The sequence below is a fragment of the Perissodus microlepis genome, chromosome 23 (genome assembly GCF_051167445.1).
Source record: "Perissodus microlepis isolate ML-2025 ecotype Zambia chromosome 23, ASM5116744v1, whole genome shotgun sequence".
Taxonomy (NCBI): Eukaryota; Metazoa; Chordata; class Actinopteri; order Cichliformes; family Cichlidae; genus Perissodus; species Perissodus microlepis.
In genome coordinates this window covers 30,536,614-30,551,045 of record NC_140482.1, presented here as the reverse complement: position 1 = coordinate 30,551,045, position 14,432 = coordinate 30,536,614, and the positions used below count along the sequence as shown (strand labels likewise).

The following is a 14,432-nucleotide window of genomic DNA, read 5'->3' as shown; positions in this document are numbered from 1 at the left end:
CCAATCGCTCTTACAAAAAAGACAAAGAGGTCTGAAGCTTTTGGTTCTGGGAAATCTTTTGAAAGGTTTCCCTCTGAGGGAGTGCCTTTTTAGCTAGTTTGACGTGATGTTGACACATGTAGGTTTTGCAGTGGTTTTCTTTCTTATCGTGTTTAATTGGTGGGTCACCTGCACTGGTGTTCCCTTTTGGTTCCCTCAACACAAGGAACTGACTCCTGTGACATTAACCTTCTCACTAATAGTCAGGACCTTTCATGTGTCATAATTCCCTCTGCCTTACAGCTGCACAGACAGACTGTTGATTCTCTTTTGAAGGATTTTTATAAATACTAACAATGAAGTTGTTATTTTTTGAGAAGTTGAATAATATATAGTTGTCACAAAGTCCCACAGCAGTCCTGAGTTTTCAACCTCGATGAACACAGTTTGGAAACCACTGATCTAAATAATCACTTTTACCATAAATACTTGCACATGAGTACTGTTGGTTGACACTCATTCCATGCATGACTGTTATTGTGTTTGTGTCACAAGGAGGCACTGTGTGGTTACCACATTTGGATTTGGATTTTTCCAAATCCCTGCCCTGATCCCTTTTCACAGTGCATGCCTCTGGAGCTCTGACCTGTGAAATCTGAAATTCTCTGGATAAGAGCTGAAGTATGCACACACAGAGTTGTTGATTGAGGAGAGACCTGGGCTCGTTGTCCTGGAGCGCTGTGCATTAGAGTAAACAAGCTCACTGGGGTCCCTCATGAATTAATTCAATTTATTCCTCATTTAGCCTCAAGTGTTTGTCCTCAGTGGTCATTTGTTTAGTATCAGATTGGACCAGGCTCCCTGTTATTGCTGTAAATGCAAGTAACCAATAATGGCATTCCTTTCAGCCATAGTTATAACAAAGTCCTTCTAGAAACAAGTCCTGCCACTAGACAGCCGTGTTGACAGTTATTTCAGGCTAAACCGAGCACCTTCCTAAAAGGAAAATTCCACCCAAATCTGATTAAACAAAACGTAAAATGTTTGAGCTGGGTTAAAAATCCATTTCCATTACAGGTTATATTTTTAAATTTTTTTCTGGAACAGCAAAAATAATACCATTAACCAAGGATAGTGTTAGTTCAGGCACCGCACAGCTCTCCCACAATCTGAGCAGATCAGCTGATCTCAGTGCCAGTCCACATCAGCTGATACCTTTCTATAAATCTAACTGGCTAACGTTGTGTGTGGCGTGTTATTTAAGGTGCTTCAATTTGTACTCAGTAAGTACTGCAACTGCAAACTGCTTTGCAACCCACCTCCGCCCCAGCTGTCATTGATGATCTGTTCTGTGTTGCTGCTTTCTCTAGAAGTCCCGGAACAAAGTCTTAGTTTTATTTTCCCCAAGTAGTAGTAAAGTAAGTATACCTTATCTTACTTACACTTACTGTTGTGGACCAGACTGAAATTGCGTTCTGTTAAGGCACAGGTTAACCACCTGTGGCATGGGGCTGTTTAACCAGCTCATGGCCTTTCCAGTGATGAAACACATTTTTCCTGCTGTCGGTACTTTTTACATTAATGGAAAAACGGAAAGAGATGCATGGAGACTGTAAAATTGATTTCAAGTGCAGATAAGATGTTAAACCCAGCAAGATGGTTTAAAACAGCAAGGATGAGTTGAGGAACAAGAAGACTGAGACAGACTGAATCTGGTGCAACAAAGTACATTTTTCTCGAGTTGAGAAAATTGGATTCCTGTTTTTTTCCACAGGTCAGTAAAACTCTGATGTTGTGGCCTAGAGGGTTGGTGAGGGGAACGTAATGTTTCTGGTTAAGAGATGTTTTATTCCACAGTGCAGACCATTCTCCTTGGGGGACATTTTTAAAATGCACACACGTGTGTGTGTGTGTGTGTGTGTGTGTGTGTGTGTGTGTGTGTGTGTGTGTGTGTGTGTGTGTGTGTGTGTGTGTGTGTGTGTGTGTGTGTGTGTGTGTGTGTGTGCCAACACCCTGCTGAATTGCATGCTGCTCTCTTGTATTACTTCCTGCCGCACCTAAAGGGAATGGTGCCATTGTTAACGTTACACCTGTGGTCTTCCTGCTGTGACTTGTTCAAATGTTGTGAAACATGCGTGAGAGAGAACACGTGAAATGGAAAAAAAAAAAAACTTGCTTAACTTGCACTCAGGCTTTCTTTGGTTTCTTTAGGGTTTCGTTGAGCAACTGTTAATCTCACAATGTAAATGACCTCAGATGTGAAGTATGTGTGAATGAAGACTTGTGGCTTATGATGGAGCTGCTCATTTAGTGCTGACTGTACACATTGATGCTGTTGTAATTAAGTCCACTTTAATTCTTTTAAAAAGCTCTCCCCTGTGTTATACTCTTATTTATTTATTGTTTGGGTGAAAAAAGAAGGGTTAGGGTTAACTCTGGTACCTCTGCTCTGTTATTTAGGCTGTTTTCACTCTGTTTAGCTTTCAAGAACTTTGTTTTATGTTGTTACAGTACAGACTGTTTATCTTTATTTAAGGAGGATCTTGCACAATCTCACAAAGTCCAGCCACAAATTTCTCTGTGCTCATTGTGGTCTGGTGGCTTAGCAGGTATTTGCTGACATAATGCTGGGAAAGCTGTGCTGTAGGCACAATAACTTTTTTTTTTTGCTCATTTGTTTTCTGATATTTAAAGGGGCAGTCGCCTCAAAATCAGGTCTGCATTTGTTGAAGTCAAATCATTTTTTGTAGCAACAGATATTGAACAATTATGTAGAGCTGAGTAAGATAGTCATAAAGCAGTGAAATGCATTTAAAAGAATGGGGAAAAATTGCTGGACACGTACACTGTATCTAAATATGTGTATCAGTATATTTATTGATATATTGATATACGCTCTGTACAGTGCTTTCCAACTTTATTAGATCATCTGTCATAAAAAAGGAAAACATATAAATTTTAGGAATGTGTTCGAAACTTATCTGGTTACCTCATTACTTATACCCAAATATTAGCTGGGACACTGGAAGTGTTTGAGAAGTCAGATATTAATCAAGTATAACAGTGAACCCTGAAAAGTTTTCTGTTCAGGATTGGCATAAATAAATGTAATTTGGCAATCAACATTAACACGTCATCACAATTAACATGATTAAAATTTTTAATGCAACTAACCCATCTAATCCCTGAAATGTCTCTGTCAACGCATTTCAGGCAGTTTGTCCAAAGTTTGTCCATTCTGCACTCCAGATGGGTTAATTGTGTTAAAAATTTTAATCGTGATGACGGGTTAACGCATTAACGTTGACAGCCCTAAATTTGGCATCTTAATCAAAAAATAATAATGATTCTTACTACTTTTTATCTTCTTTCCCGTTAGTCAGTAAATTTGAAAATATATGGATAATAGCAATAATTATGAGCTCAGGTGCTCTACCAGAGGCCTGAACAGAAATGAGAGAGAGAGAGAATTATTAAAATGTTTTTGTTTATATGTTTTGTTTGTGTCTTCCTGTGAAATGTCACTTAGGTCGACTTCAGCTTATATAGTTTTGGTTTTTAAGTGTCTTCAGTACCTTTCCTTTGCAATTTCATTAATTCATTTTGATCTTCTGACAGTTTACTTGATTCTGCATAAACAATTTTATTTTTCAGATTTCCAACTAACAATGAGATATGAAACTAGTTCAGGATCAGAAATGGGTTATAAAATAAAGAATAATAGTAAGTAATTTTGAACGCCAAAGTTTAGTGTTGTTAGTTCAGCTTCCTTTTATTTCTCGAGATTAAAAAAATCAAATTCAAAAAATTTTTAAAACTCCAAAATACATTTTAATAGAAAATCACAAAGAAATTTATCCTATAGCATCATCCGTAAGTGTAAGTGCATATTGTCCTGTAAATTATTTGTGTTAAATTTTAAAAATGCAACTTTTAAAGTTATATGTCCCCTCCCCCCCTTTTTTTTATTAATGCTTAGAATAATTAAGAATTTTATTAAACTGAATTTAGAAAACTGTTCATCTGTCCATGTTCTGCTGCTGCAGCTGAGACCAAACTGAGATCATCAGTGCCCAAACAGCCCTGATCCCTCGGGGATCACTTAAAAGGCTAATTGACGTGACAGCTACATTTGAAGGACTCAGCCAATCACATCAGTGATGAAGGAAGTGGTGACTCAGACATGACTGGAACAGAGAAGCTACTGTTGCCAGGCACCCAGAATATGATCTCCTAGCAACAGCACCAGCTGCTGAGAGTGTGTGCCGATCCTGAACCGGCTGCTGCCTGGGAAGGGCACAGAGGACGCGGGAGCTGCTTCCTTCCCTCACAACTGGACTGAAGGAGACTCATCGATGCCAAAAGTGCAAGTCATGAATCCACACGGTGGCGTTTAGAGTTAATGGAAAGTCCGGTCTGACGAGCACACAGACGACATTTTATCAGGAAGTCAGACTGAGATTATGGGACTGGCGCCCTCATTCAGTTATGTGTCTGCATCAGTCTGACCTTCACTGTCACTGCAGCTCTGCCAGATTTTACAGTAATAGATGGCTGCAATGAGATGTGTGCCTTTTTCTAAATAGTAGGCTGTCAGGAAGAAAATCATTTTTCCGCTAACGGGATGCTCATAACACAATCTCGATGCAAAGGAAAAACTGAGGTCACTGCAAAATAAACACTCGTGTATGGACAGAAGCTTTATGATGGCTTCACTGCACGTTTACTAATAATAACTCTTAACTTCAGAATATTAATCAGTTAATCATGACTGCTGCTGCAGAGGCTGTTTGTTTTGGATCTCACTCCAGGTTTTATTGCCCCACTATACACTTCACTTATCAGCCTGGGTAAACTTGACAGAAAGATTATAGAAGATTGCAGATATGAACTGTTCTGATATATCCACAGGTCTGGCTGGGAAGATCCTGAACTCCATATCCGCTGCTGGATTTGAGATCTCAGCTCTTCAGATGGTAAATCTTCTTCCACTGGTCCTCATGCAAATTAGTGGTAATGGTAGATGTTCATATGAAATATACCAGAGTTTAAAGTAATAAGGCCTGTGCACACATACTTTGTCAATAAAGATGGGGATAGAAAGAATTCTTAAAGGAAGCTAAAACTGTTTGTTTCAGACAATCTGAACTGTGAATCATGCAGAGCTATTCTAGAAGAGACTAAGTCGTAAAAATATGGACCTGGAAATGAAAATAAAAGGTCCCTGATAAATGGAAAAAGAATTCCAGGAAACAAGATTTTCTGCTAAAATCCTTGATCTGAATTTGCAATCAAATAGATGTGATGTTAAACACAAGCAGAGAGGGGACATTCTTACCAAGCGGCTGCACTGAGCAAAATTATACAGGTGTTTTCCCAGGAATACTTGGGTACGGCATCATACACAGAGTCAGAAAGTAACAGAAGATAAGCACAGAGCATCCTAACTGAGTGAAGTCTGTCCATTTGATTAAAGCTAAATTTTTCTTGTCTGTATCCTTTTATTTTTCATCTGTCATTTCCTGGGGTGTTATCTCCATTTGTAATTTCCTGCTTGTTTTTCATGTCTAATAATTTTTCCTCGCAGTTCAACATGGACCGGGTGAACGCCGAAGAGTTCTATGAAGTCTACAACGGCATCGTCACAGAGTATCCTGTGAGTATAAACACTGCCTTGTTGTACCCTCACAGGAAGCCCTAGAATCACTGCCCTGCCCCTTGCTACTTTTGATGACACCAAAACAAATTCTGTGCGATAAGGAAGTCATAAGGTCCTCAGAGAGTAACAAGGCGTGTCAGATTCCCAGCCAGCAGCCCATATTTGAAGCTCAGTTTTTGATTGTTGCTATAATGAGTATGTAAACTGATCTAAGTTTAAAAAAAAACAACAAAAAAAAAAAAACACACACACACATTTTATGATAATCATCATTAATAAACAAATTGAATGTTGAACTTGAGTAAATATTTATTTTTACAGAAAGTATATTAGTAATGCATACAGATGATTAGTAATCTTAGTTGTTTACATCATTAGTTTGTGTAAAATGAACTGATAGGAGCTGATAGGACACATTATGTAATAATGGCGCCAATAGCGTCAGATACTGCTGTTAAGTCAGAGATACGTCTTTAGTGTCAGCCTTGAGATGCATGCAAAAATGAAACGATTCTCATGGTCCATATCAAACGTGCACTCACGGGAGTGTTTTTGGACACCTGATAATATTCACCCACAGCAGCAAGCACAAGGAGGATGAGTGCGACCAATATCTGGAATCAAATTATAGAAACATATTTTCTAAACTTAGCAGGAAGTCTTATGTTTATAGATATAATATAATAATATAAGTACACAGTGTCACTCCAAAACAATAGCACTAGGTGGGTTTTAACTCCGCTTGGTTCCCGCAGAACATGGTGACCGAGCTGTGCTCTGGACCCTGCATGGCCCTGGAGATTCATGGCACAGACGCACCAAAGACCTTCAGGGAGTTCTGTGGCCCTGCTGATCCGGTGAGTGTTTCCTGTTTAAATTCTGCAGGAGCAGCCTGTTCAACAAGTGAAATGTCAAAATGTTCATCAATATTCTCTGCAAATGATTATCCATCCATCAGCCTGTCTTTAAAAGGGAGTTTTCCAAATGTCCTCTTCACAAAAAATGAAGTGATTATACAACATGTAACACACACATGCACCTAGCTTTAAGTAATCCAGCAGCCCAGCGATAAATCCTCCTTTTATGAAAGGTCTTAAGCTGTTCAGCATTACACGGTAAGTATCTCGTCTTAAGAGATAACATTTCTCTGCTGTGGCTTAACTTTTTATTGTCCTGAGTAGATCCAGTTTAGACAATTATATTCGCGCTCCTCCCCCCTTCTTTGTGCAGCCTTACATACCCGTTTGCTTGGCTAAATCTTCTGCACCTTCTTCTTATTCACCTTCTTTGGGAAACATCTGCTGAGAAGTAATTAAAGCTGGCAGCCGGACAGCAGTGAAGGAGAACCCTGATATTTCTAATTTAGACTGAGCTCACTATTTGGTTTTTGGCTTCGACTGGTTCGATGCTGCTTACAGGAAAAATAATACATAGCTCAGTGCTGAAGGAAGAGGTTTGGTTTTTGTTTTGTTTTTAAAGCTTTTGTTTGTTGTCAGACCAGACTAGACAGATAAAAAAGTGTGTGTGTGTGTGTGTGTGTGTGTGTGTGTGTGTGTGTGTGTGTGTGTGTGTGTGTGTGTGTGTGTGTGTGTGTGTGTGTGTGTGTGTGTGTGTGTGTGTGTGTGTGTGTGTGTGTATTAAAGAAGCCTGAGCTGCGTGACTGTGCTGGTGTGTGATGTGAAATCTGATGATCTGACGCTCTGCTCGGTTGCCATAACAGTGACAGACTCCACACCTGCACCCGCTACAGGTGCAGCAGCTGCTGACAACTCAGCTGTGATTCTTCTTAAAATATCAAACACTCAACTTGTTTTTCACTTTTAATCAGCTCTGCTGAAGATGTAAGGCTAAGTTAATTAGCTAATGCGTTCCAGGGCACATGACTCTACGCCGCTGCTCATTGATGCCGAAATAAAGACGTGTTTTCCACTGCTCAGTCTATAACAAATTATTCTAAATAGAATACGGGTCTAGCGTACAGGTGTCTGTCCACATTTGGTACTTTTTGATTTTTTTTTCCCAGCATTTTTGAACCCTCATAACTTGAAAAGCACAGGAGGTGCTTTTCAAGTTATGATACCAAAATTCAGTTCTGTTCTGTTACCAAAATTCAGTCTGTCACCAGGTGTATTTATGAAATGATGAGGATTCTACAATTTCAGCTCATTACTCATTAAAATGTTCATAGGGTGAAAGAAAACTTTCCATTGATCCGGTAAAAATATTCAAGCTATTGAAGAATCAGTTGGCTACTACAAACCTTTTCAGATTTGTCTGATTTATATGGAATAACCCAACAGAAGAAGAAATGTGTTTAGATTAATGGGGAAATTATTTCATTGACCCTAACAAAGATTAATAGTTATTGTAGTTAACAAAAAACTAAAAGTAGGAATGAAAACAAAACAAACACAAAATGTACAAACTAACGAAAATACAATAAAAATCCATATTAAAAACGAAACATTTCCAAACTGAAATGAGTAAATGCAATCTAAGATCTAACTTAGTTGAAAAGTAACTATAAAGCTAATAAATATAATGCATAACTTTTGCAGCTGTGGTTCCGATTAGTCTGAGGAGACTGTTCACTGAGCTGCTGTCATTTCTTTTTAGCCCTCTTGCCCCATACAGGACTCTAACCGCTTTGATTGCTTCAGAGTTTTCTGACTAACTGGGAGGTCAAACAGTTTAATCACCACATGGCCTCACTCTCACCTTGTTATAATCTGACAAATTACCTAAACATCAGCACTCCTACTCTTCAGAAGAGTTCACCTCTGTGATCCATCAGATTAGTCACATAAGGGCAGAGGTCTCTGAGAAGAAAGTCAGGGCTGGATGACTAGCTGGATTTTAATTTCAGTTACAATTTTGGCTTCTGGAGCTTCAGAAGAACAAGAAAACACGTAAAAGGATTTGACTTTTGCCATTTTTGTGTTGTGATATAAATCAAGTGTACCCTTTTTGTTTCCAGATCAGCTTAAGCCAAGATGGCCTTCTGGTCAAGAAGACCCATCTAAAAGATGTAAAATTTTCTACTGTAGGTTTGAGCACAGGTTTAAGGTGTCAGCAGGTCTGCTGTATGAGCGGATGGCCTTGAATGGATTTAATTCAATTTTAAAATAAATTCCAAATTTCACTGTAAGCCAGTGAAAGAAAGCAGGAACGGGGCTGATCACCCACTGGCTTTTGTTATGCATCAACTGAACAGAGAACTGAAACATGCACTGACAAGTGAGTTAAAGTGATCTAGACGGGATGAAAATGAAAGCGTGTATTAACGGTTACAAATTACTGGCTGACAGAAACGGGAAAAGGCTGGATAATATTAGAGATGTGAGATTTAAGTTTCACGTGCAGATGATTTCAGTGGCACTGGGTGGGGTACTTTATGAGGACAATAACCCGAAACTCTTATTACACTTCACACACAACCATCATCAGATATGGGACGCGCTCTCATTCTGTTATGCAACTGATGCTCACGTGCATAGGTCATGCTTAATCTGATTATCGAGTACTTTATTACTTCCTTAATTATACAAAAACACTGACCATGCCTCCTTATAGTTTAAAACTGGATAAATGGTTGAGTGCCCAACATTACAGGCTAACATTAGAACCAGCTCTGCAAGCACAACCCCACAATCTATCCCAGGAACCGCTGCCCGCTCTGCTTGTTTTCTGTGGACAGACACATGTAGCTAAATCCAGCCAGTCCAGTCGGTACAGAGTTTGACCACATCAACAATGCACACAAAAATATATGAGCAGCTCAGTCAAGAGTACAACAGTAGATTGGAAATGGTTTGCATTTCACTCATAATGTTGGAAGCAGAAGGTCAGGGTTTTTTACGTTTTAATAACCATGTTGTAGTTTCTAAGACCTTTATGTCACCTCATACAAATTAAAAGTCATAAATGCATTGATGCTTGATTTATTTTTTTCTTGAATTTGTCCAAAGTTTCAACACTCCAGTTTTTTAAAAAAATAGAATTTTCTGGCAAATATTTACAGTTCAGTTTAGTTAAATAATGAAGATTAAATATTGACAAAAATCACGGTTTTTACCCCCGTAGATGTCGTTATTCTTCAAACAGCGGGCACAGTAGGGAATGTTTTCTTATCAAACGTAGTGTGTGCGTACGTGTGCGTGCATGTGTGCGTAAAGACGTCACTATCAGGCTGACAGATTAGACTGCACAAACACTGTCACTGCCACAACTCTATTCATAGTTAAGGGTCAGTTGTTTGTGGTAAGAATAGACTATTGATTTAATTCTGTTTGACTAATCTATACACAGCACAGATTCAATGAACTCGAACCCACTTCATCATGCCAGAGTGGATGCTAGATCAATTTAATCCCAGTGTTTCCATACAGGAGGGAGCAGAAACGATTCAAATATACAGCCAAGTGCATTAACTAGGCATAAAGAGCGCTGGTATATTCACACCTCCACCCTTCAGCTGCACTCACTCAGTCATAAGATTGCACCGTGTCTTGTGATGTGTCCTCTTATCAGAGTGTACAGACACAACGGTCGTCTATACAGCTTTACTTTCTTAGATTATACACTCCCCCGCCCTTCAACAAGCAGCATGGATGGCCACTGTGTTCCAACTAAAGATATTACTGTAAGAGATGATCCGACAGGCCCAAACTTCCCGTTACACAAGGCTATCAAATCAACCCTGCATTGTAATGGTGAAAAATATGCTTTTCCTATTGATTTTTGAGGCGTAATGGTTTAGTGGAAAAAAGTATCGGCTTCTCTGTAGAGGTCTCCGTGCTAAATTTAGTCCAGTTTAAAGCACCCAAAACCCTAACGATGGAAACTGTAACCAGACACGTTCGTTGTTCCTTTTAAAGTTGGCCTACTGAGACGTCCGTGCCCATATTTCATTTTGGCAGCAGCTTCAGGATCTGCTTCTCTTTTATCTGTTCCATGGAATGAAAATAAAAGAGGAAAAAGATAAACAAGAAATCGTTTCCAGCGAAAGAGCTGCAAGGATAGAGGTCGAAGACAGGATACACTGCTTAGTTGAGTTTTTCCTTTTTTAAAGAAATAACACAGCAACCAATCATCTGTTCCCTCATCTCCGTGGTTTAATTTCAAACCTGCAATGTTTTATTCAGTTTTATTTTTTTTTGTAGAGCCTTTTTATTGTAACTTCAGATTTTTACACTGTTTTTGTTTGTACGTAGACATTCTCTCACTGAGCTGTTTTATTTCCCTTTTAATTTTTTCTGTCTGTGTAATTTCTGCCTTATTGAAATGTCTTTCTTCTTACATTTTTTAGAGGCTGTGTTTAATGTTTTGTCTAATTTAAAAAATATATATTTTCTAAAACTTCAATAATGGTGATAGAAAACTCTCAATCTAAGCACTTCACTTTTTGTAGTATTTGTAACTTTAGGCTCAAAGAGTGCAGTACAGTGGGTGTACTCAAGTATCAGTTCAGTGTCTTGCTCTTCTCAGCAGGGTGGGACAGTCAGCAGGGCGTTAAGGATCAGGCATATCTGGGTGTTCATGTGACCACTAGGTCCCTCTGCCCCAGTCTTTGCTGGCCACCAGAGTTAGCAGTTGTTATGTGAGCATCAGTCTGGTACACTATGGGACTCATTAAAATCAAATTAAACGCTGACAGCAGGCCACTCATGGGTAGATAATGCAATTACAGAGAGCAGTGTTTTGCAAAGAATTCTTTTATTGCTAAGTAAATCTTCCCCTGACTTCCCCTTTGCCATCACTGGCTTTAGTCTCATGTGGCACGGGACACATAAACCAGCTGCAGATCTGCACAGGATGTTATACTGTGTTTCCCACCAGCAGCACGCACACTCAGCAAACAGCCGTATTAGGAGACCTGTTGATGTTTCTGCTGTCTTCCAGAGATGAGGAGAATCTCCACAAAAATTTCCAGTTGTATAATTCATTTGAACCATAAACGCAGTTGCAAGAACTTAATGTTAGGCTGTAAATAAGCTGTACCGCAAGTGCGCGACTTTAATGCACCGTTAACCGCTTGTATTTAGCATGATGATGCCGAATGTTGAAGGTGTTTTTACTGTTGTATTTTATGATTCACCATAACCACAGGCCTTATTCCAGGGATCCACAACCCTCACTCCAGGACGAGGGAAGTCTGCTTACTTGTTAGCATGCTAACATGTGCTTGATCAGAAACTGGTAGATTGTAAAATTGGAGTTGAACGCTGGACATCCATGGGTGTTCTCTGAGCTTAATCAATTCAGCCAATCACAGCCTTTGAAAAGATGTCCCCCTTTTGTCTACGACTGTAATTCAACCAAACTTGGTGTTCTGAGAGTGAGGGACATCTTCTTCTTCTGTATGGCCTGAAATAATGACAACTTTTGACCTCACTTTTCAACCAAATTTCAGTGTTGTTTGCACACTCAGTAAAGTCACCTTCATTGTCTTTTGCATGAACTGCCATCCCTGACTTTGTTTCTAGAAGACCGAGGTGAAAGAAATTCATCATGCTTCTGGTAGTCTTTTGCGACAGTTCCTTTTTTGATGTAATGGGTGTTAGTTGGTGGTTAGTTTTTAAGCTGTAAGTGTAATTTTTATGGCAGCCTGGTGGAAAGCCACCATTACTGACGTCCTAATCAAATGTCTAACCTTAAAAGGGAGCTTTAAAAAAAAAAAAAAAACTCAGTTGACACAAAAGTTCCCAGCTGATCTTTAGCTACGAGTCCTTGAGCCTGTAGTCTTTATTTTCCTTTGTAGTCTTTTACGTGTTGTGTAGTGCGATTGTTCGAACAGCAGATAGGTTTCCAACTGGTTTTTTCGAAAGACAATGCATCTCTTTGAGAGGAAGCCTTGGGTGATTTGTGACCTTCAAACTGGTTCCTGTTGTTGTTCCGAAATGTTTCCCTGCTGCCGAACACAAAGACCACACAACCCTTGCTGTGTTAACACCATCATATTTTTTGCTTTTCCCAGCATATCAAATATTACTTCACGTTGCGTAAGATTTGCTTTAGATTAAACAGGCATTTTGGTAAATGAACTATTCATCCGACACCCCTCTCCTGATGGCAGACATTGTTGGGAGGGTTTCATTTCCTGGAAACTGGAAGAGGATGAGACAGGCCAGCTCTGACCTTAGGAGTGTCAGAAATAGACTCTGAAGATAAATGTGCTGCATGGAAGAAGGTGGCTACTGTTCTATAGCGGTCAGACAAAAGTGTTGAATAAAAAGACTTGATTTGTAGCCCGTAAGAAATTAAAATGAAAAAAATTTATTTTATACTTAACTATAAATAAAGGAGAGGGGAGTGGTTTTAGTCTGAAAGTCAAATTTGTAAAACAGTGTCACAAAATGCTTTCTATATAAATACAAAAAACCCAATGCAAACAAAAAACAGCTTAAAATTAAGGATTCAAAATTTAAACTTCAAGGATGGTTTCATATCAATTTTTAAAATGTAGATGGTAAGTTAAACATGTAATAGATATGAGGTATAAGAATATTTAGTCTTCATATAATTAAGTCAGTAGAAGAAACTGATGAATCAAGCAAGTCTGTAACAGCAAACGCTCGGTCACATTTAAATCACTGCTAGCTGTCTGGACCTTCTACTAACCGAGTGTCTGGTTTACTTCTTTTTTGTTGCCCTTTTTGTATATTATTGAAAATCTAAACCATTTCTTAAACAGTTGCCCGCAGCTAGAAAGTCAAGTCTTAACCGAGCAGTCAGGGAGGTTAAGGCTCCAAATGTGACTGTAAAACTACAAGTCAACAAGTTACCCATCATGGAAATGAAATTTAAAAAAGAAAAAGAAACAACAAAAATATTGGAAAAGGTTTGAAAGGTTTAAACAGCCATTCTTTGTACAGTACTCAGGATTTAGTGTGTTACATATTCAGGGAGGGTTTATTTATTTAATGAAGGTTAGTTTGCTTTGCCTGTTGGTTTCTGCAAAAGACGAGCAAAAAGTGAAGTCATTTTTGAAAAGCTGTGGTGAAAATGTGCTTGAAAAGCGAGGCCCCCACCCATATGTCAGTGGAAAGTTTGCTGAGTGTCGATGTTTTGTCACTTCCTCCACAGGATCACATGTTCGGCCGCTGAGTAATCACTCTGCCGGTACAGGATGTTGACTTTCACAACTGTCCACAGACTTTGACACCAGGATAGAGCTGGCGTCACAGCGCCGAATTCACTTAATTTAATGTTGAAGTGCAACGCTAATGAACAGCGAACACGTGATAATCCAGATGTTTCCATCCGACAGGAAATTGCACGGCACCTTCGTCCAACCACGCTGCACGCCCTGTACGGCAAAGACAAAGTGAAAAACGCCGTCCACTGCACCGACCTCCCCGAAGACGGTGTTCTGGAGGTGGGTGGCACATGCGCATATTGTGCACTCCATACACTGAAACTACACCCCTAATGTGTTAGCTGTACAGCTCCTCTCATTCTCTTCAGATAGACATGATGAAGAAACCCTGAGCCCCTGCATAAATAAGTACCTCACATTTAGCGAGAACAAAACCTTCCTGGACTCCAAGGCCATGTCCAGTCTCATGATTGCGCCCTGTGGGCCGGGGCAGCCTCAGATCACACTGGTTTTAGAAAAGCAAGAATGGCAGAGGAATTTGAAACAAAACCATTGTTTTGCAGGGAGTGGGCCTGACCCGTCGTGCGTCATTGTTCAGGAAAACTCCTGATCTGTAGTCTGGACAAACGCCTCCTTGTTGAACATTAGCCTATGACTGACTGAGCTGCCATTTTCCCCTGACTGGAACAGTAGCAA

General features: G+C 39.5%; 1 protein-coding gene across 3 annotated transcripts in view; it reads left to right on the top strand.

Moving 5' to 3' along the window:
- nme7 (NME/NM23 family member 7) overlaps positions 1-14,432 on the top strand; it is a 46,043-nt gene that overhangs the window by 7,667 nt on the left and 23,944 nt on the right. For all 3 annotated transcript variants that reach the window (XR_014799479.1, XM_084922232.1, XM_084922231.1), the window contains exons 8-11: positions 4,891-4,955; positions 5,567-5,635; positions 6,394-6,495; positions 13,908-14,015. Coding sequence is in view for 2 of the 3 variants with exons in the window: in XM_084922232.1 (XP_084778358.1) it covers positions 4,891-4,955; positions 5,567-5,635; positions 6,394-6,495; positions 13,908-14,015 (344 nt within the window). In the remaining variant the exon portion in view is untranslated. The remainder of the gene's footprint in view (positions 1-4,890; positions 4,956-5,566; positions 5,636-6,393; positions 6,496-13,907; positions 14,016-14,432) is intronic.